The 24,451-nt window shown below is 34.7% G+C and overlaps 1 protein-coding gene across 1 annotated transcript; it reads left to right on the forward strand.

Annotated features, from left to right (window-relative positions):
* The first annotated feature begins 1,172 nt into the window (after positions 1 to 1,172).
* LOC124365070 (proton-coupled amino acid transporter-like protein pathetic) lies at positions 1,173 to 22,120 on the forward strand. Its single transcript, XM_046820994.1, has 9 exons — positions 1,173 to 1,677; positions 1,775 to 1,931; positions 3,787 to 3,937; positions 7,189 to 7,313; positions 15,187 to 15,271; positions 15,747 to 16,019; positions 17,623 to 17,801; positions 19,189 to 19,361; positions 21,972 to 22,120. Exons 2-9 carry the CDS (start codon positions 1,786 to 1,788, stop codon positions 22,112 to 22,114), a joined length of 1,275 nt encoding a protein of 424 aa, XP_046676950.1. The 5' UTR covers positions 1,173 to 1,677; positions 1,775 to 1,785; the 3' UTR covers positions 22,115 to 22,120.
* The last annotated feature ends 2,331 nt before the right edge of the window (positions 22,121 to 24,451 follow it).

Here is a 24,451-nt window from a genome sequence, read left to right on the forward strand (position 1 = left end):
CGCACCCAAAAGTTAGAAATTTGTTTGCATTTCCTCTTGACTAATACTTTTATCTAAATTTCGTATGTTTGCGTTATAATGGACACTTTCACAACACAGCCCTGATGATAGTAATCTCTCCATTTATCTCCTGCCCATTTTTAACAAAATAATCATGTTCATTTTAGTGAAGAATGTCTTTCAAAAGTTTAAAAATTCCACTATTAAAAAATATACGTTCATAAAAATAGTAGAGTTTATACGGTAAGCATTCTATAAATAAAACTGTATGAAGAAACGCTTGAATTAAATAACCTATTCTAAACATATTCTAAACTTAGAAATGAAGTCCGAGTGCAGCCATACATTGTGAAGCTGGAGTTATTGTTCCACCTGGTAAAAAGATTTTTAGCTTTTTAATTTATGGTATCTAACTTTTTAACAAGGCATTTTCTATATATTTCAAAAAAGAAAACAAAATTATTGTCAATATTTATTATGACATCTATAATTATTACGCTATTTATATTATTTATTTAAAAGATAATTTTTTGTTTTCTCATAATAAAGGTTTGACAAGTTCTGAATATGTTCATAATTTAAAATTAGTTATGTGAGTGGTATTTAAATACATTTCTATTTGAAATCCGCAACAGACAAAGAAGTGGCGCAATGTGCTTTAAGACAACCTTCATAGGGAGATTTGTCTGTATTTTTTGCAGATCGTATATCGGATCATTAATCGTAACGAATTGAATTCTCAGGCCCAATGAGTTTGTGTCGTAGACTCCGAAATACAACCATTCAACAAAACAAAAAAAATGCTCCATACGTCGTCCAAAACATGAACACAGAACGCGTACAACTCTTGGCTGTATTGCCATACGGACATATTAATTATTCTCATTAAGATTAAATTGGTTGGACGTAACTCAAAAATTGTTTACCACATTAAACGCATTACTGTCAAAACAATAATACTTAATTACATATTTAATTTTTTTAAGGAAAGACCGATCCCCTTTTAATCCTCATTCTGCCCGACCGTATTGGCCACTTGCATGTGCGAGGATCTTAATCAAACAGAATAAGGAGGATAGTCGATACAGTACAAGATCGATGGTACTGATAAAAAGCACTACGGTCACAGACGGGATTTGAACCTGCGTTAACTCTAACCTAGATCGAAAGTTTGACGTCTTAGACCGCTCGACCATACTCACTTCCAAATCATTCTTTATAAACAATTCTGTAAGTAAAGTTTATACGTTTTCCAACTAATTATCCAACATTTTGACATTGCTACTGCACATAATCCGCTCTCTTGTTAGTGGATTGCCAAAGTTAAGATACCAAAGCACGGTGCAGCATTAACTACAATAGCTACGTTTAGAGTAGAATTCGGTTGCTGATTAAGCGTAGATCGTGTGTGTCTAAAACATTGTAGTGAACTCAATTTTACACCTGATGTAACCATAAGAGTTACTGTCAATATAGATTAGACTTGGTGCTGCTGTGTTAAACCGACAGCGACAGTGCTCGTTTTAGCGTTTCTCCCTCGAGAGGATGCAAAGAGTTTTTAACGTATTCTTCTTCGCCAATACGTATTTCTCGATCCCCTCAGAAGGATGTGGACTCTACATTCCAGGAGTTAAGTCTGTGATTGTGGCAGTTTTCAGACGCCGCACTAAGCGGAAGGTGAAATAGACCAAACTCAAATTTGCACTAAAACAATTTTATTTCTTAGGAGCTTTTGAAGTCAATAAATATTTATCACAATTATTATTAATTTTAGGACAACACAGGATGGCGCAAGTGAAAGATGACCACAAACAGAACTCCTTTTATCTGTTGGAACAAGGGAAGCCCAATGAGTGTTCAGAGGATGTGGAGAACCAGCCGGAAGAGAAGGAATGTGACGGATACAGTGTTGGCGTGAAACATCCCATAACGTAAGCATTTATCAGCTGATAATGTTTGTATCCATGTATGTATTACCTATATAATACTACTAGCTATTCCTCGCGGCTTCGCACGCTTTTTGTAAGCTTTGCTCGTGTATGAGCACTTCTGGTTCAAGTGAATTATATTGTCAACGCCGATGTAGAGTTTACCTTGTTGAAACTATCAAGAAAATCTGCCAAAAGTGTATGTTTATAGCCATTGTACACGTACATGTACTTAATGATAAAGTGGTCTAACATTCAAACTATAAGGCCAAACAGAAATTCATTTGAAAGACAAATGTCCATAAAAACTTAGCGCCTTCACATAGTGTGTGGTTATTATACACAACTATCTCGTAATTGTAGTTTACAATGTGCAGGCGCTTTGATAACTTATATATTTTGCAGCGCCTCCTGGTGGTGAGTTACATCAATGGGCATAGCATATAAACCTTCTACGTGGAAAAATACATATACATACAAATTTTCATAATGATCGGTCAAATAGTTTCTGAGTCTATAAAGGACAAACACACAAACATACATTTTTATATATATAGATTACCATACCTTTACCTTAAGAAAGCAAAAACGGCAGCGCGTAGATGGACTACCGTTTTAAATTTTGTCCTTATTATAATTAGTGTAATAGTAAAATTTTGACAAAAAACAGTTTTAACTCAAAAGGGAAACAGCTGTCATTTGCTAAACAAATTTGGTATTTGTTCTTAGCACTCATGTACTGATATACGTGATCGCGCACACGCACAAATCATTATTTTCAATAAACGTTGATTAACAAAAGGTACTCTCTCCCATCCTGTCGAGAGAGGAAGGTAACGCATTACGTCGCAGAGCCATGCAACAAACAAACATGAATACGATATGAAGGCAAAATACCTACCAACAACATAATCACTTGTGTTATGAATAATTACTACGTTTTTGCATTTTTACATTTGTAACATGAAGTTACATTTACTTTTACACTTTTACACTTATGCAGTATGAGTTTCTACACCCCATAACCAAAACAATTAATATATTTTCATTGTGTAATTTTTACTGGATTATCGCGTACAGAATGTTTCGCATTTGTACATGCAACATTTTGTAACTTCTTCTCTTTTTACTTTGCCACGGGTACTGGTAAATGGTTTATATTGTTATAACTGTATTGTCTATTTAGTACTATACACAAATACTGTATGTGAAGGTTGATACCCTGACAATATGAATGTTACTGAAGGCAAAAATCTAAAGCTGTGTGAACCACGAGCGTTGGTGTGAGCACGAATGAGGTTCGGTTAGCACAGCTTTGGGATCACTTATAACTATCAAACTTATCAAATAACGTGAGGAACGGAGCGTGGATTTCGATGCATGGCCTTTTGATAGTTTCTGACTTTCTTGTTAGAATATTTTACCAATTTTAAACTACCTTTTTGAAGACCTAAGGTCTTGTAATTTGGAACTCAGAACCGGATAATAGTATTATAAGATAATATAATTACGTACTGTATATCAGTACGTAGCTAGACTACTGACCCAGAAACACAGATAATACATTCTTCCAACTGGAAATCAATAGATGTATGTCACTGGACAATGCAGGTTTCTTTTGTTTATTTATAAAGTTTTTTCAGACGCAAGAGGTTTGTGTATAATTTTATGCAGAAAATGTACAAAGAAATGTTAAAATAAACGTATAAATCTAGGGTTGTGGCCTTAAAACTACGTATTATTTACTGTATGTATTTTCAAGTTACTAATACTAAAGAAATGTTGCTAAGGGATATTTTTTGCAGGCAACAAGTATATGAAAATAACAAACATTTACAATGTATTTATTTACGCTCAGGTACTTGGAATCTTTGTTCCACCTCATCAAGGGAAACATAGGGTCTGGCGTGTTTGCAATGGGAGATGCCTTCAAGAATGCTGGCCTCCTCCTTGCACCAGTGCTGACCATCTTTCTAGGATTTGTTTGTATTTATGGAAACCATGTTTTGGTAAGTAAAGCTACTCTAAAGGTGTATCACTTTCAATATTGAATTACAAAATTGAAAATACATAGGACTTAAAAATACCTTTATTTTTTAAGAAAGTTGTTACTGTACTAAAGGGGTTTATTAGAAAATGGAAAGAGAAAAAGGTCTATAACAAATTATAAAATATCAGTCGCCCATCAGTTAACACAAAAGATTTGTTTCTATGAGAATAAGGATACAGGATATTTGCAATGGATGGAGTAGTCATGTAGCATTTTTACGAGCTAAAACCAATATTTTCTCAATAAATGTCATAAAATAAGTAATGACAACTAAGAAAGGCTTAAATTTTTCATAAAACCCGAACATATGAATTCTAGGATCTGATATATTGAAAACCTACTAAATCCGTTTCTAATTCACAATACATCATTCAAAAATTATTTTTCCCTCGTCATCAAAGGGAGTGCAAACGTCATATGACACCAGAAGACTGAATCTAAATCGTCATATTTTTAATTTATTATGGATGTAATAGAAACAAAGAAATTGATATAGCTGTTCGAATGAATGATTTAAAAAAATTGTGCTGTAGAACAAAAGGAAGATGTAAAAAACCAACATTTTTTAAAGTTTACTCATTGTGAAACACGCATTTAAACATAAGAGTAATTTAATAGATTGGTAAGTTCTGCAATCTGGTGTCTTCTTCTTTAGGCGTATAAACAATGTGATAATTAATATTATATATATAAAATACTCTTCTAAGTACTTTAAAGTTTATACAAAAACAGAAACAAAAATTAAGTGCTCATGTTTAATTTTAGAGTTCACAGAACCCTTCATCAGAACCACACTGAATTAAAATATACAAACAGAACTCAAACCAAGAACAAAAGGCATATCCAAAATAAAATGTTAACAAATAATGGTATTACGGAAGAATTTATATATATATATATATATATATATATATATATATATATAATACTCTATCTTTATATATATATATATATATATATATATATATATAATTCTTGTGTGCGTGTGTATGTCACTGAACCCCTAAACGGCTGGACCGACATTAATGAAATCTTTTGAGTGTCTTCAAGTGGATTCGAGAATGGTTTAGATTTACAATTCGGTTCAACTTTATTTTAAATTTAATAAAAATTTGTATTCATAATTTGTTGTCGATTTTGGTATGTTTTACATTAAATCCGACAGACTGTGCTACTACTGATACTTAACAGCTGTTAACACTTTCAGCTGAAGTTTATCAAAGAGGCTTAAACATTTGTTTATATTTAAATGTTAGAAAGAATTAAGTTATTGTAAAGTACTTGATCAGTAGGGAAATTCAGATTTCAAGAACGAATTTATTATCCTATTTTAAATTTACATTGCTCCAATGAGATCAATAAACCCTCTAAAGCAATGCAAATACTATTTATTCGCTGTTATAAAAACTGCTTTATTGTATACATCTGTGAAGTTTTGCACATAAGGTAATCGAATCTGGTTAGCTCCCTTGACATTGTGTATGCCATTTTAAAGAAAGCAGATGGATAACACACTCTCCCCCTTAAACAGAAGCATATACCATTATTTTTATTTCTTGATCGGTGAAAATGTCAAAATTACCTCAGCACCAGAAATTAATCTAAGTTGGATTCCAAAACAACATATGTGATAATTTTCTTGGTCAATGCAACAATATAATTCAATTTTAGAACCAGAAATAAATTACACCGGGAGTGAATGACCGGAACAGACTCATATTGACCGTAAAAACATTTTAGCTGTATGATATACTTTCGTCATTGGTACAAAAAGGCTTACTCCTACTACAACACCTGAAATGTGTTAGAATGGAGGTAGATTACAAGTGCTGGAAGTAGACGCTTTTTGACCCGATGAGCTCTTGAAAACTAAAATATGTATATATTTTACAGATCAAGTAAATACATTAGACCAGTAGTGAATTTAACCAGTCGGAACTAACACTTTTTGACCGCAGTAACTTTTAAGTCGTACGCAAGTTATATGTTTTCTTCATCGGAACAGACCGAAAGAAGACGTTTTATGACCGAAGTTGGTTTTTGTCGGTATTTATTTTCTTGATCGGGCCACAAGGCAAACTATTGGCAAGGTATAGGCAATATCTTAAAAAGTTAAATTAAACAGATAAAACTTGATTTTTCTACAACCAGATTAAAATTAGTTGATCGAAACATGTATTTAAAGAAAGTGTTCTGAATTACTTATCAACGCCTAGCAAAAGCTATGGAAGATAGAGGCATGAAATTTGGTACATACCTACATATTGTATCCTAGAAGCTCACGAAGGAATTGTTTTCTCTACGACATCAGGGCTGGTGATAAAGTCCACAAGAATCCATTGCAGCAAAGACATTTTATGTATTAAAAGAACCTGTTTCATTAAACCTGTTTTATTAAAAGAAAAGTAATCAACTGTTCCATGTAAACCATTTAATATTACAACACGACCATAGGTTTAATTAATATAAGTATAGACAAGTAAGCATTAAAATAACATTAATTCTTGTTTCAATATTTTCTGTAATCACTTTTGGAGCACAGAGGCTATCCAGATAATAAAATTGGAAGTTTTGTAAAATTGACTTTTAACTTAAATTGTTAGTGCTTAATTAAGTATGCAGTGCTTCATCAGTAGTGTAATGCAGGAATTAAAGATAATGTTAATATCTAGCTTTTGCTACAGATTTAAAGACATTAAATCTGGATACAACCCAGCTTAGACGTTTCTTGTAAGAAGTAGGCGTTCAGATGACTGTCCAGGTATTTATTTGGGGTTTCCACCATCACCATAGTTCGTTTCTTTAACTTCAATTAAGTTCAAATAATCATGGATGCCATGCATTCCCTCTTGAATTTTATTTAAAAGCTTAACTTTGTGTACAGTCTTTATTCGATAATGCACCTTTAAGAAATGTTTTAACTTACAGCTTGAACAGACAACCATTAATTTTCAAAGAGTAGAAAAAATGCGATTTCTTTTATAAAGAGTCTTCAGTTAAAGTATTCACCATAGTTGGATGATTTCCCTGCAGGTTTACCTGCTTAATCATATTTTTTCACAATGCGTCTACCTACGTAAATGTCTTATTTCATAACCTAAAAAAAGACTTAAACTAGGGATTTGAAGATAAATATAATAATATAGTAATATCGTGTTTTGTTGTTTTTTTTTTTTTTTAGTTTGACTAATTAATTATTTTGTCGGACAGATAAATTGCTCCAAAGAGTTAGGACGTCGCAGGAAGATGAGGCAGTATCCTACCTTCCCCGACACTATGGAATGGTCCTTTCAGACAGGGCCCAAGTCCTTCAAAAGATTCTCTCATACTATTAGGTAAGTGTGTGTTGAGAATTAGGACTGGAAGACAAAAATTAAGTACTAAACTATAGTTATGTATTAGTTGACCAGGATGCCTGTCGGAAATGTGGTAATGACGATCGTAGAACTCAAAGAGATCGCGTAATATGTTACGTATAAAAATACATATACTTAGCGTAATGCAACATTTTATACCTTTATTTATATCAGAGTTCTCACTATTTCTTTGTTTCACTTTTAATTTAACAACAATTAAACCATTTTTTATCAGTTTATTAGACAATTTTTATGTTATATGTTCATCTATATAAATTGAGGAACGGCATTATAGAGATCAATAGAATTAGTGTATTGTACTAAGTTAAACAAACAAACTCCACGTAAAACACAATTTGAATTAGTTTCAAATGTATATGTTCGAAAATAAATATATAGAAATGCGTTTTTGTTAAAGTAAGAATGATAAATTAACAAATCACGGCAAATGTGTAAATATAGGACAACCGGATGTGGACTACCTGACCGAGCAAGGTACGGGATGGAGGTGTGATCCCTGCAACAAGACGAGAAGAAAGAGCATGAGGTTGGAGTACGCAGCAGAGGGTTTGACCTTGGAGACCATCATGAACACCCTGAAAGAGATGCGTGAAGAGCAGAAAACCAACACGGCCGATTTCAATAGATCTTATGAAATGTTATACAGCAAGGTGGAAGAAAATACTGTAACGTTACGAGATGGCATGGGGAAAATTGAAGACTACCTAAGAGAAATTGAACAGCTTAAAAGCGAAAATGTAGCTCTGAAAAAACATGTTGTTGTACTTGAGTCAAGAATTGAAGACTTGGAAAATTATTCTAGAAGGAACTGTGTGGAAATTCAGGGAGTACCGGAAGAAAAAGAAGAACAAGTTTCAGAGCTTGTTAAGAAGGTAGGAAAAGCCCTGGACGTAAACATCACCGACAGCATGATTGACGCCTGTCATCGTATCGGCAAGAAAACATCGGAGAGAAACCAGGCTAGAGGGATTGTTGTGAAATTCGTGCGACGGACTGATAAGGAGGAACTGATGAAGAAGAGGCGAGAAAAGAAAAGGGACTTTTCCACGCGACACCTAGGCCTGACCATGGACATCCCTGTCTACCTGAATGAATCCCTGTCACCAGCGCGGAGGAGGCTGCTCGCCCAGGCACGGCAGCTGAGGAAGGAACGGGGATACAAGTACATCTGGCTGCGGAACGGCAACATCTTGCTGAGGAAGGAAGAAAAAGCACCAGTAGTAGAGATAAGAACCCAGGCTGACCTCAATGGGTTGTAGCTTAAATAATGTAAGTAAAATGAAAACATATTTTGCTGTATTGTTCAATTTAAATACCAATCGATTTAATCTAATGTAATGTCGATCTATTCTAATTTGATGTAGATTTAACCTAATTAAATGTCGATCTAATCTAATTTAATGTTGATGTAATCTAATTTTAATTTCAATTTAATCTAATTTGGTATCGATTTTATCTGAATTAATGTCGAATTTTGACAAATCCAATATTACTTTAAATATTGTACAGCAAAATATCCGAAGTATGAGATCAAATTTTGACGCTTTTCTAGCCGAAATTACAACCTGGGATAGGTACCCGGATATTATAATCTTTACTGAAATATGGATTAACTCTTATGAGACAAATTATTATAACATTCCTTATTATGATTTGATAATAAATGCCAATGATAATAGTCGTTCTGGTGGAGTAGCTATTTACGTAAAAAGTGATATTAATGTATTAGAACAGGGAATACCAAAATTATTATCAGCTGACATGATCAAAATTAGTTTTATGTAATTAGGTAGGGAATTTCATATTTTGGCAATCTATAGATTGCTGCAATTTACAGCGCATTACTTTTTGGATGAGTTACGTATGTATTTAGTGAAAAATAAATTTGACAAACACTTTAAGAATTTAATATTTTTGGGAGATATTAATTTGGATTTGCTTTCTTCAGAGAGTAACGATATAGACAATTATTATAAAATACTAATGGCCAGTTTGGCTTTGAATCATTGATAAATGAGCCGACCCGGGTAATCAATATATCACAGACTTGTATTGATCATGTGTTTATTAGATTAGTAAGCAAACGTGAGATTGAGTTTGAAGCACAAGTTTTGCAGACTCAGGTAACGGACCATTACATGACGGTACTGCTGCTGGGGTTTGCCGGTGCGGGGGGAGGGTGGACGAGCTCCTCCCGTTTGTGTTCAATGGGGTGATCGTGACAGGCGGAGAGAAAAAGTGGGGATGGAGGGGCCCCTCCTGCCAACTAGAGATAGCCCGCGTATTAGAATAGTGGAATAAGCAGTCCGCGCGTTCTCGCTCTGTACTCCTCTGAATTTAATAGAGCCTGGTGGTGTAATATGTATATGTATGTATATGTATAAATGTAATATATATATTACATTTTCAAAGCTGGATGCTGCAGGATGCAGCGCAATTAAATTTATTTCATTGAACCGTGATTTTACAACGTAATTAATGGCAGGCAATTACTCTTGTCTACATACAAATAAACCAATACAACGGAGTATCGAAATACCAAAAAAGACGTAAGGAAGTCTAATGTAACAAAGTAACTTCGTTACATTCAGTGGCGTAGCTATAAAACATTCGAGGGTGGATTAAACATCCAGGAGGATTAAAAAGAGCCCTACTTAGCATAGTAGTTAAAGAATTTATCTTCAGGGTCTCCAAACACAAAATCAACAATTATGTTGAGTTTTTTAATTGCATCTTTCGTGTTAAAATGTAAACCAATAAAATTGTTTCGTAACATTATATTTGGTTCATTGCATTTTCCAACTGCCTTAATCAAATAAATATAATTTGTAGGTTACATTACTATTAGTTAGAAATTATTCGATAATTTCCATGTACTATAGATCAGATCAGCATTATAATCGCGTACGCCAGACGACACAAAATGACACTTATCAGGCTTGGTCGAAGTTGCATGCACAATTTCAAGTCTATAGCTTATTTCTCATTCTCTATATATCCAACAAACAGACAGAGAAATATATTGCTATTGCTATAAGTTAAAACTTGATCGTAATAATTTGAGGTTATTAAAATATGAATACTTAACAAAGTGTTTCAAATACTAAAGTTCTCAAAAGAAAATACGATAAGATATCAAAGGACATGCCACAGAAAGGAGATATGAGTCAACCAATACTGCAACCCTGCACCTGGCGTAGAAACGCTGGCTTGACTTATCACTAGTTTATCATATATATATATATATATATATATATATATATATATATATATATATATATATATATATATATATATATATTTAAACTAAATAATTTGAAGTGTTTCTCATTAAATGTAATGTTAATCTACGGCCAATAACTTCCAAAGGTAAGTTGGAGAAATTGATTTTGTAATGGGTACTGTAAAGATGAAATTGTTTTCAGATTAAAACGTATAAATACCAGAGTTTTAAATAACCACAGAGTAACCACTAGAGTTACAATAACAGGAACCACATTTTCATTTAGCTGGTTTATTTTGTAGTTTAGGCATATAGCTGGATGGACATATAGGCTTAAATGGCTATAGCCAATTTCAGCAAATTTCAGGGAGCGAAAACATTTTACAGAGAAATGTATATCATGTTTGTGGAATAGTTGATTTTAGTAAATTATGGAATGATATTAATAATCTATAGACAAATTTTGAATCTACAAAAATTACTAACAAAATTATCTTAAATTTAGTCCAAATAGAGGGGTGTTAGGGGCTTGTAACACCCACAGTGGTAAAAACATTCGAGGCAAATTTCAACTTGAATGTGTTAAGCTGAAATCATATTCGTTGTCGACGCAAGCTCTTAGTTCAATTTCGTGTTTATTTGATTTTATATTTTATCTACAGCAGCTGACAGACAGACAACACAAAGCTTGCGCCTGGTATGAAGAGTCAATGCACAAACAAGTAAGGCTTGAGAAATACAATAAAAGGGTAGAGATTAAATGGGTAGATTTATCGTATTTGAATTTATTTGTTAATTTCATTTGCTTGAGTGTTGTTTTCTTTTGTTTTTCTAAGAAAGTTGGAGCCTCTACACAGGCAGTTCCTTGCCTTTTGAGGTCCTATTTTGTTTTCTTGAATTTTGTTTATTGATGTACCCTAGCTGTATTAAAATAAAAAAATACATGTTCATATTTCTTTAATAAAAAGTAACATTGTTTTATTTTTATTCTCATGTCAATTGTGTCTACAACTAAGGAGCAATGTTTGTGTTTGTGCTTAAGGTATAAATGATGTTTATATAATTTTACTATTGTACATATTTTCAAGAAAATAAATAATTTTTCTATTCTATTCTAGATTATGACATTTTATTCGTTGTGCACCATCTCACATTTTGTAAAGTATCTTTGGAGTTATAAAGAAAGTTCAATATTAATATAATTAATTCGATATAATTTCTATGTTTTGCAGATATGTTCGGATATAAAACGACTCATTAATTCGGATATAAAACGACTCATTAATTCGGATATAAAACGACTCATTAATTCGTAAGATAATAGAAATCAGAACCGTTCCGAACTGAGGTCGCTATCAGCCGCATGTACAGGGTTTGTCAGGAATGTTCGGGATTTATCGGTACTGCTCGGCTCTGCCCCCACTCTTTCTCTCCGCCTGTCACGATCACCCCATTGAACACAAACGGGAGGAGCTCGTTGGAGGGTGGTAGGCCGGGCCGGTCTAACAGCTGACTGCCGCCTCGGTCCTCCCCCGCCCGCGCCCCGCGTCATGCGACGTAGGGTCTGTTATGATAAACTGATAAGTATACTTCGTACTGTAGACTGGTCAATCGTTAGATCACAGACTGATGCATCTTATGCATATGATCTGTTTGAAACACAGCTTAACACTTGTATATCTGCTTGTACGGTAGAATCTGAATGTAAATACAGCTTTAATAAAAGACTTAAACCATGGATCTCAACTAATATATGCAGAAGGATTGAGAAAAGAAATTATTTATATAATAAAATAAAATATAGACCTTTAGAGGATAAATTTAGGAAATATTATTTAAATTATAGAAACAAGCTAAGGAAAGATATAAGACTTGCAAAGCTGACGTATTATGCAAATGAGTTTGAAAAAAATGTAGGTAATGCTAAGGCCATGTGGAACACTATAAACAGAATAACATGTCAGAGTAAATCTAGTAATAAGATATCTTTAAATATTAATGGACACATTAATGATAATTGTAAGGATATAGATGAAGAGTTTAATAGGTATTTTCTTGGCGTTGTTCAAGAAGTTGTGGGAAGCTATACGCTAAGTGAAAATTTTGAAAATATGACCTATTCCAATAGTTTTCCGGCAAATTATCAAGTGAACTCGTTTTTTATGGAGCCAGTTTTAAGTTCAGATGTAGAGAGGGTGATTAAAACCTTAAAAAACGGTAAATCACCAGGATTAGATGGTGTCCATTCTAACATGATGAAAATAATATATCCAGCAATATTGGTCATTTTAACTTTCATTGTGAATTTAAGTTTCGAAACAGGGGTATTCCCCCAAAAGTTGAAACACGCAGTTGTCATACCTATTTACAAAGCGGGTCCGTCTAATGTATGCTCTAATTTTAGACCCATATCTTTAGTTTCAACCTTTTCTAAGGTTTTTGAAAAGATTATGAAAGAAAAAATGTTGCTTTTCTTAAATAAAAATAATTTTTTTTTTTTTCAAAGAATCAGTACGGGTTTAGGGCAGGCCTAAGTACTGAGTTAGCCTTGTGCAGCTTTATGGAGAAGATTAATGCGGGGATAAACGATGGGAAATTTGTAACTGGACTGTTTATTGATATTAAGAAGGCATTTGACACCGTAGATCATGAGATTTTGCTAGAAAAATTGGGTAACTGTGGATTTAGAGGTACAGCTCAAAAGTGGTTTAGTAGTTATTTAAGCAAACGACAGCAATGTGTCAAAGTGGAAAATAGTTTTAGCGAAAGTGGGGAAGTTATTTGTGGAGTGCCACAAGGTTCTGTATTGGATGCAATCTTGTTTATAATTTTTACTAATGATTTGTGTAATGGAAAATTCAAAGGGGAATTAACAGCTTTTGCAGATGATACTGCTCTCTGCTATAAGGTGAAGACAAGGGAACTTATAACTTCCAATATGAGAATGGATTTAAATGCTCTTAACTGGTGGTTTAGAAAGAATAAATTGGTCTTGAGTACTGAAAAGACTACGTATATTAATTTTTCTTTGAGACAAAATTTTAATGTACAAAATGACTTAGTTTATAAATGTCAAGTCTGTTTAGAAAGTGGAAGTGTATGTGATAATTGTGCTAAAGTTCAAAAAGGTACCAGTACAAAATATTTAGGAGTTTTATTGGACCAAGATTTAAATTGGAAGTTACATCTTACAAAATTGAAAAATAAAATTCTACAAAGTATACGTCTGTTCTATTTTGTCCGCGACATGTGTCCCCAGAGTATTCTAAGAACTCTTTACTTTGCTCTAGTTAATAGTAGATTAGAGTGTGGTATTACATGTTGGGGAAGAACCTACATTACAAATTTGAAACCACTTGTTACTTTGCAGAAAGTGTTTGTAAGAATTATTCTGAAGAAAAGTAGACTTGATTCGTCTTTTCCATGTTTTATCCAGCTAAGAATATTACCATTGAGATCTCTTTTCATATTTAAAACCTTGAAATTCGTATTTAATAATAAAAAATTTAAAAATAATGAAATTTTGCATACAATGAATACAAGAAGCACTTCTAATATTTTTGTTCCGAAACCTAATTTAACTTTTTATACTAAAACATTTAACTTCTTAGCACCATGGCTATTTAATAAACTGAGTGATGATATTAAATTACAAACAAACTATAGATTATTTGTTAAACTAGTCAGGGTGTGGTTGCTAACTCAGGAGAATCCTGAGACTTTATTGTGTATTGTGCGATGACATTACGTACATAAATAAATTGAAAAATTGGTTTTTGTTTTAAGGAGACATTGTTAGGTAACAATGGTAGGCATTCATAGAGGTTTCATGTGTACCTATGTATGTATGCGGTATGTTTTATAGGTATGTATCTGTATAAGTGTATGTGTGCGAGTGTGCGTGTGTGTGTGTAGTAAAATATGATTAATTTAGGCATTTTGTTAAGAAGAGAAAGTATTTTGTTTTTTGTATGTTGTACTTGATTATTATAATTAGTTATATTTTTAGTAAATAAAAAAGGTATAATGCTTTGTTTTGTTTTTAGGCTATTTAATTAGTTCAGTTGATAGATTAGTCCATAAGGTTTGGCATAGAAGCACATCTTTTGTTTTTAGTTTTTGTTTGTTATATCACAGTAGAGTTGTTAATAAATTATAAACTAATGCTCCTGAACTCATTAATTTTTAATAGTTATAATTATTATGATGGAACCCCTAGATGGGCTAATTAGTAGCCTTAGGGGCCCTATTATTTTCCTTTGAGGTCAGCCTGGGTCTAGAATATGTATAATTGTACTATTCAATTGTTTTGAGTTTTAAAAATGCTAAGTATGTTTTATAAAGTATGACTTCATGAGGAGAATAAAGATATATATATATATATATATATATTTATTTATTTATTTAAATTTAGAAAAACCCTTCTATTTTGCAAATAATGTCAATGAATATTGTAACATTTTATCGTACAAAGTTCTATGAATAATTTTTGGGCTGTGTAACTCTTTTGAGACTTATAAGTAATGTTATAGTTTTGGATTTGGAATATAAAATCAATTAATATTCCTTCCAAAATCATCAAATAAATGTAAATAATTCTGTTTGCAGATTTATTGTGTCCTTTTTCAACATTATGGCTCAACTTGGATCTTGTTCGGTCTACTTCGTGATCATATCGTCTACATTGCATAAGGTAGGCACTAACAAATCCCATTTTAAAATTCCATATTGCAAAGGAAATTATTTAGTACAAATGTATAGAATATTATCTTAAAAATATCATATAGAATTCAACAATGAGGTGCAATGGTGTTGAGGCGCCAATGGCTAGTCCACTCATTGTCTGAAATATAAACAATAGTCTATTGTTTTCATGTGCGAAAAGGAGAACTTACTAAATGTATCGTTGTGTCGTGGAGCGTAATGTTTAATGTTTTTTAATCAGATTAATTGACCTAAAACAGAAAGATTTAATTTTTTCGAGTTCGTTACATTTTTTACGACTTGTAGCACACTCTCTGCTTCAGCGGACAGTGAAACTTGCCTTGGGCGTTAATATTTATGCGAGTAAAAGTTCCTGGTTTTGAAAGATTTATCAAAATTATTACTTGGTGATGCTATGGTTTGTGAATTATTTATACATGATTCTTGTCCATAATTGACTACAGATTCTGTCTCGGCTCGGATATCTAGTAGATGTCCACGTTTTAATGGCTATAATACTGATTCCGATGGTGTCTACTACAATGGTCCGCAACCTCAAGTTCCTCGTGCCATTCTCTGTCCTGGCCAACATCCTCACGGGAGCGGGAGTGATCCTCACTATGTACATCTCTATGCACGACCTGCCTCCCGTCACCTCCAGGAACGCGGTTGGCAGCATTTCAACGATTCCGCTGTTCTTCGGAACCATAATCTATTGTTTTGAAGGTGTTGGATTGGTGAGTGTTGTAATTTTAACCATACAGTGAAAGTGGATAGGGACTTTAGCTCTTGTTGTTTGTTCCTTGTAATTGAAGCGTGTGGTCTGATGCTTCAATGCGTGTTTGTGTCTAGAAGATAACGGATATCAAGAGATACAGATTACTTCATAGCCCATTACTATAACAACTCAAATTATCACGTTTTCATTTTTGCTGTTTGTAAATTTGTTAAGAAGTGGTCCCAAATATGGCATTGCACATTTAGGAATACGCCTAGGTATACTGGTATAAAGAAAGAGTTTTCAGTCCGGTGTTAATTTTTCTGCCATTCAATGATATTGATAAAGGCAAATACAGTAGCTCTTAGACCCCTTGTCAAGACAGTGGAGTGGATAGATTAATGAAATATATAAGTAAAATATGGACTGTGTTCCAAAGTATATCGCTGACGTTATTAGCATGTTTGTCGTTATTAGTATGTATTAGGGCTATCTCCGCTGGCAGCCACTTGTAGTGTGATAAGTATAAACGTGATTGCGAGGTGAAGCAATAATTTTACTGGGAAGTAATAAATGACTAAACTAATGGTACTTTATCATTAGTGTGGCGTAAACTAGGTTTTCAGTTCAAGAGCATTTTTTCTGTTTGCAGTGCGGCCTAGTTAGTCCATTGATATATTTGTATATCAATGCACCTGATATATTTATATCATATGGGTCCAGCACTCACCTGATCCCCTGTTACTTTTTGAGAGGTAACATTTGCAATTTTTGCGTCACAGACTATACTGATGTTGTTGCGTATTCAAATAAATAAAATATATCACAATATATGATGGGTAAATGGGTAATTTAAAAAAAAAAAAACAAATAATTATTTCCACTGTTTCCCTATCACGGTGAGCCCGGTTGGTACAATGTTTTTGCTCAATGCAAGATTTTACAAATTACTGAAACACTTTGAATAAATATTCAATATTTTATAAATTCATATTTCATTTACACCCGTTTTAAAGTAATTTAGATTCAAAGTACTGTTCAAAAGGAACCAAACACAAGTGGTCCACGCACAGTTCAGCTCACAGCATTATCACATGTTCATATTCATACACTGCTACCACGATAAATAGGAACAAGTTTAAAATGCAAAATTAATTTCAGTATTCCCTAAACTTTTACTACAGAAAACGCCCCCCTGATAAAAAAATATCAAAAGTAGACCACTACTAAGCTTTTTTACTTACTAGAAGTTAGGGAATTAAATTTGTCTTATTCGAGTTTAACTTTTTTAAACTTTATTCTTAGGTTCATATAAAAATGTAGTAAAAAGTTTATATTAATATTTTTTCCTGAATGTAATTTTGGTTAAGAAAGTCCTCAGGTTTCAAAATGATTGACATTCAGAAATTATTTATATGGCCACGACTAAACAGTTAATGGCTACTACAGAATTCAAACTACGTGATTAAGGACCTAAATGCTTAATTTTGACCATTCAGTTAAAATTAAAATATAATTCAACTATCTGGGTCCAAATTCTAACAATTTGTTTGTTTCTGTATTTTATTTATTTTTTAACAATCAAACATGTTTTAATTATATTTTCATTGTCCCCTCGTCAGGTCCTGCCACTCCAGAGTGAGATGAAGAACCCAGACAAGTTTGGAAGCAGGTTCGGAGTGCTGAACGTGGGTATGACTATCGTGGGTTGCGCCCTGCTCTGGGTGGGGTTCGTGGGATACCTCAAGTACGGGGAAGATGTAGCTGGCAGCCTCCCTCTCAACCTGCCTCAGGATAGCCTGTAAGTAGACTGAGAAAGGAGTTCGCTAGAAAAAAATCATAAACCTAATATTGAGCTCCTTCAGCAGAGATCTGTATGAAACGCTATTCAAAACAGCAGATATTTTAAGTGGTCAAACTCACGATAGAAATCGAGCTCCTCTTTTCCTTAAGCCCTTCAGTTCCATGTTGCTGTCTGATTAGTGTGATCTGACTACAACAGGATGTACGTTACTGTTTCAGGTTCTCTGGAGTGGTCAAACTCACGATAGAAATCGAGCTTCTCTTTTCCTTAAGCCCTTCAGTTCCATGTTGCTGTCTGATTAGTGTGATCTGACTACAACAGGATGTACGTTACTGTTTCAGGTTCTCTGGAGTGGTCAAACTCACGATAGAAATCGAGCTCCTCTTTTCCTTAAGCCCTTCAGTTCCATGTTGCTGTCTGATTAGTGTGATCTGACTACAACAGGATGTACGTTACTGTTTCAGGTTCTCTGGAGTGGTCAAACTCACGATAGAAATCGAGCTCCTCTTTTCCTTAAGCCCTTCAGTTCCATGTTGCTGTCTGATTAGTGTGATCTGACTACAACAGGATGTACGTTACTGTTTCAGGTTCTCTGAAGTGGTCAAACTCACGATAGAAATCGAGCTCCTCTTTTCCTTAAGCCCTTCAGTTCCATGTTGCTGTCTGATTAGTGTGATCTGACTACAACAGGATGTACGTTACTGTTTCAGGTTCTCTGAAGTGGTCAAACTCACGATAGAAATCGAGCTCCTCTTTTCCTTAAGCCCTTCAGTTCCATGTTGTTATCTGAGTAGTGCGATCTGGATTAGTGTGATCTGACTACAACAGGATGTACGTTACTGTTTCAGGTTCTCTGAAGTGGTCAAACTCACGATAGAAATCGAGCTCCTCTTTTCCTTAAGCCCTTCAGTTCCATGTTGTTATCTGAGTAGTGTGATCTGGATTAGTGTGATCCGACTACAACTGGATATACGTTACTGTTTAAGGTTCTCTGAAGTGGTCAAACTCACGATAGAAATCGAGCTTCTCTTTTCCATAAGCCCTTCAGTTCCATGTTGTTATCTGAGTAGTGTGATCTGGATTAGTGTGATCCGACTACAACTGGATATACGTTACTGTTTAAGGTTCTCTGAAGTGGTCAAACTCACGATAGAAATCGAGTTTCTCTTTTCCATAAGTCCTTCAGTTCCATGTTGTTATCTGAGTAGTGCGATCTGGATTAGTGTGATCCGACTACAACAGGATGTACGTTACTGATTCAGGTTCTCTGAAGTGGTCAAACTCACGATAGAGATCGAGCTTCTCTTTTCGTATGTACTTCAGTTCCATATTACAGTCTTATAAGTGTGGTCTGGTTACAAAAGGGAGTACGTTATTGTTTCAGGTTCTCTGAAGTGGTCCAAATCACGATAGCAGTTGGGCTCTTCTTTACCTACGCTCTTCAGTTCCACGTCGCCATTACATTTGTGTGGCCCGACTTCAATCGTAAGTATGGGCCATTCAAGCATCCCGTGTTGGCTGAGTGTGGCATCAAGCTGGTCTTGTCTCTTATCACTTGTGAGTAAAAAATATCATTGATTTAGTAGAGTACATTGTTTACTAATCCTCATGAATAATAGAAGTATATTTTTTACACTCTTTTTATTAGTAAAGTAGTATAGTTTTTATGGGAATAATATTGAATGTATAACCGGTATGTCTGTAGCCAACAGTGCGTAAACTTCTTTACGCTTTATCTTGAATGATACGGTCTCTTCACATTTGGTCACTTTCTATTACGCATTCTGGCGTAATAAATAAAAAATTCAAAACGAAATGCTGTGTTTGGGTACATAAAGTTTTAGTTCAGTTGTGCAAACAAGTGGGTATGTTTGTTCTAGTCTATATAGAAAAGTTTATGCTTTATTTGGTTGGCAATGGTAATTGATCTTAATTTGATATCCCTTTTGTGATATCCCTTAGGGTCTCATAAATCCATTAGTAGAATAAACAAATATCAGTTGAGAAACATGATATCTTCACAGTATATCGTCCGTTATAAGTGAAAGTGTTGTACGTGAGACTGATGTTTTGATATTGTGTGTTTAAAATTTAAGTGAACAAAAAAGTTAGTATTTAAAATGTAACGATGGAAATGTGAGTAATCCTGGTATCCTTTCAAGTTAACCATCTTCAACTACTGCACTTTAACCTTTTCAGTGCTACGTCCGGTAGTAACAATACTCTAATGTTTAGAGGAACTCTTGTGGTGCATGTTCACATTGTAAGGGATAATCAAGGGACTCTTACGGAGTTAATTTTGGAAAAAAAGAAACAATAATATTGTTTTTTGAAAGATGTCACTAAAGAATTAATGCCAAGTAATATAAGTCAGCAACATGGAGCTTATGGTTGTAGGAAAAGAGGAGCCTAATTGCTAGACCAAACTCTGTATACCTGTCAAAAATGCCAAATAGTTCGTTTCTTCGATACAATTAAATATTTTACAAAACCCTGCGGGATATCATATAAGAGAAATCTAATTAACAGCAACTACCATTGCTAACCAAAATACAGCAAAAACCTTTCTATAAAGGCTTAAACAAAAATAGCCACATTTCCACAACTGAACCAAACTATATATCTGTATGAATCCACACTCGAATAGTTGAAGAACAACAGACATTCATTCTTACCAATTTTTCAACTCTAGTGTCGTTTGCAAGTCTTCTGAATGTACATAGATAAAAACAAAAGTGGTTTGTTTAATGTTATTGACAATACTATTTGATATTAATTCTTTAGTATCGTCCTTCAATAAACAATATAGTTATCAACATTCTCTTCTTAACACCTCTCTCTATAATATCGCAACAATCATTAACATATCATAAACTGTACTTATAAGGGTGGATAAAGATGCAGAAGCTGGCTGGCCAGTTGATTCATTCAACTATCCAACATTAGTGTTCAATAGAACAAAACAATATCAGTATGAGTAATGTGATATCTTAACAGTGTCCCGTCCATTTATCCACCTATCCACTCCACTCCTGCTGTTTCCACACCACACTTCATTTCTTTCTATCCCGATCTGATTTAATCCATGTAATTGTCCATTTTTAAAACAGTTCTGGTATTTGTTTGGTAACGAGATCAAAGTAATCGAATAAATATTACTCAAAACAAAGCGTTTGGTATCTATTCATGTTTTTCTCATTTAGATTTCAACTCATGATGATTTGTAATTAATTGATATTTATTGTTGTAATAGAATTTCTGACATTTGCCATAACCATACGTTAAACAATGTATAACACCACGCTTCGAGGACATATACCCTCTTCTTCAGGTCTAAAAACCTAATACATAAAAATGCATTTAAAACGTAAAAAAGTGCGGCAGAGAACCGCTGCTCAAAAATGTGTATCATCACTGGTACACCAATAGCTTGCGGTTCAGAATGGAAAAAATGAACTCAGGCGTTGTTACTGCACAAACAACACGTCACACTCGCACAAGAGTGGGACATCATGACCGACAAATAATACTATCTTTCTTAAATAATCATAACACAAATAAACTTCTTGGGGGTAAAGATATAGTACTGCTGCTTGTCGACATCCAGTTAACACATGTATAGCCTCAAATTTATAATAAATGATTTTGCAGTTGTCACAGCGGAAGTGGTGCCCAAGTTAGGATTGTTCATCTCCTTGCTGGGTTCTGTGAGCAGTACAGCCTTGGCTCTGGTGTTCCCACCTCTGTGCGACCTGGCACTACACTGGGGACACCAGCTAAACTCACATGTATAGCCTCAAATGTATATTACATGATTTTGCAGTTGTCGCAGAGGAAGTGGTGCCCAAGTTAGGATTTTTCATCTCCTTGCTGGGTTCTGTGAGCAGCACAGCCTTGGCTCTGGTGTTCCCACCTCTGTGCGACCTGGCACTACACTAGGGACACCAGCTAGACTCACATGTATAGCCTCAAATTTATATTACATGATTTTGCAGTTGTCGCAGTGGAAGTGGTGCCCAAGTTAGGATTTTGCATCTCCTTGCTGGGTTCTGTGAGTAGTACAGCCCTGGCTCTCGTGTTCCCACATCTGTGCGACCTGGCACTATACTGGGGACACCAGCTAGACTCACATGTATAGCCTCAAATTTATATTACATGATTTTGCAGTTGTCGCAGCGGAAGTGGTGCCCAGGCTAGGATTGTTCATCTCCTTGCTGGGTTCTGTGAGCAGTACAGCCCTGGCTCTGGTGTTCCCACCTCTGTGTGACCTGGCACTACACTGGGGACACCAGCTAGACTCACATGTATAGCCTCAAATTTATATTACATGATGTTGCAGTTGTCGCAGCGGAAGTGGTGCCCAGGCTAGGATTGTTTATCTCCTTGCTGGGTTCTGTGAGCAGTACAGCCCTGGCTCTGGTGTTCCCACCTCTGTGTGACCTGGCACTACACTGGGGACACCAACTAGACTCACATGTATAGCCTCAAATTTATATTACATGATGTTGCAGTTGTCGCAGCGGAAGTGGTGCCCAAGTTAGGATTGTTCATCTCCTTGCTGGGTTCTGTGAGTAGTACAGCCTTGGCTCTCGTGTTCCCACCTCTGTGTGACCTGGCACTACACTGGGGACACCAGCTAGACTCACATGTATAGCCTCAAATTTATATTACATGATGTTGCAGTTGTCGCAGCGGAAGTGGTGCCCAAGTTAGGATTGTTCATCTCCTTGCTGGGTTCTGTGAGCAGTACAGCCTTGGCTCTCGTGTTCCCACCTCTGTGCGACCTGGCACTACACTGGGGACACCAGCTAGACTCACATGTATAGCCTCAAATTTATATTACGTGATGTTGCAGTTGTCGCAGCGGAAGTGGTGCCCAAGTTAGGATTGTTCATCTCCTTGCTGGGTTCTGTGAGCAGTACAGCCCTGGCTCTCGTGTTCCCACCTCTGTACGACCTGGCACTACACTGGGGACACCAGCTAGACTCACATGTATAGCCTCAAATTTATATTACGTGATGTTGCAGTTGTCGCAGCGGAAGTGGTGCCTAAGTTAGGATTGTTCATCTCCTTGCTGGGTTCTGTGAGCAGTACAGCCTTGGCTCTCGTGTTCCCACCTCTGTGCGACCTGGCACTACACTGGGGTCACCAGCCAGGCCCAAACTATCTCTTCGACTGCGTTTCTCTTCTCCTCGCTGTCGTCGGTTTCAGCACGGGGACTTTCTACAGCCTGAGGGACATCATCAGGGCATTCTTCTATTCCCCGACGTGACAGGACCCATGACTTCCATAGGGGTTCTGCCACAAGCGCTTAGTCAGATTCTCTACTTACTTTGTCACCTGGTCAGTCGTCACTGCAAGTCCGACAAGAGCATAAACAGTGCCTTATTGATTTTATCGTAGTTATAAGAAAACAACAACCTGGGTGTTTCAAACAAGGAAACACATTCAATGTATTTTAGGTTATGTTTTAATATGATTGAATAATTAATTAATCAAAGATATTATAAGTAGAAGACGGAATCAGATTAAACATTATCAATGTTAATACCTGAGTTTAATAATTTGGTACAGTATCCCTAAATTTGGCTATTTAGACATTTTATAACATCATCTCACGTCCAAAAATGTTTTTTAGTTTTTTCTAGATCTCAGTAGTAATCGATAGTACTAGGCCTAGACATTGAATCATGTGTAAATACTTTTTCCAGTTAGATTTGTGTTTTATCTGTTCCTTACTTCAGAACTACCTATCAATTAGATATAACACAATTAGAGAATTTAAATGAGTTTTTCACTGTGTTTTTAAAAGTCCGACACTTCACTCAACATAAAAATTGCGGGTAACAAAGAATATACATGAAATGTCAAACTATCTGTTAGCATATTATTATATTCATAAAAATGAAATAATAACAGTGTTTTAACCTCAGAGTGATAATGTTAAGATTTAAAATGAAGAATTTCTAACTTGCTTATTTTTATAAACTACTAAGAATCGTTTTCAGGAATTATAAACTTGTTATTTTGTGTCTGATTTCAAGGACTTATTTCTATTAGTTTTAATTATGTTGATGTAATTTATTCGGACAACTTAATATAACTTATCTAAAATAATACGTGTTGGCTTTTAGACCTTTATACATAAAACATCTTGTACGAAATAAAACACACTTAGTTCACTACACTCAGATTATTTATTAAACATAGCATTTTATGACGTGATATATGATTATATAGCGATTAACAATATTAGCATTTGCATAAATTACTTTGAGTCAATCCTCTATCAGAATAAGAGCGTTACATTTGGTTCAGAGATAATTATTGTAGAGTTAATTTCTGAATATAAAGGAATTATAGCTAGCTAAACAACACCCGATCTTAGAATTGTTTAAAAATTCCTCTTGTTATTGAAAATGTAGGAAGCAATTCAATGAGAATTATAACAGACTGGAGACTGATTCCAAGCTTCAGAATGAGTTTAATAAAATGTAAACTAAGGGTGGAAAAGAGAAAGTAAACATAGAAATGAATGGATTTTTCCAAATGCAAGACTTTGTTATTCTAGAAAACAAAATTTCGAAGTTGTTAGCTAAATTATCTAATGAGCTGAAAACCTTCCAGATGGCCCTAAAGACTGTAAC

Source organism: Homalodisca vitripennis, chromosome 6 (genome assembly GCF_021130785.1).
Source record: "Homalodisca vitripennis isolate AUS2020 chromosome 6, UT_GWSS_2.1, whole genome shotgun sequence".
Classification (NCBI taxonomy): Eukaryota; Metazoa; Arthropoda; class Insecta; order Hemiptera; family Cicadellidae; genus Homalodisca; species Homalodisca vitripennis.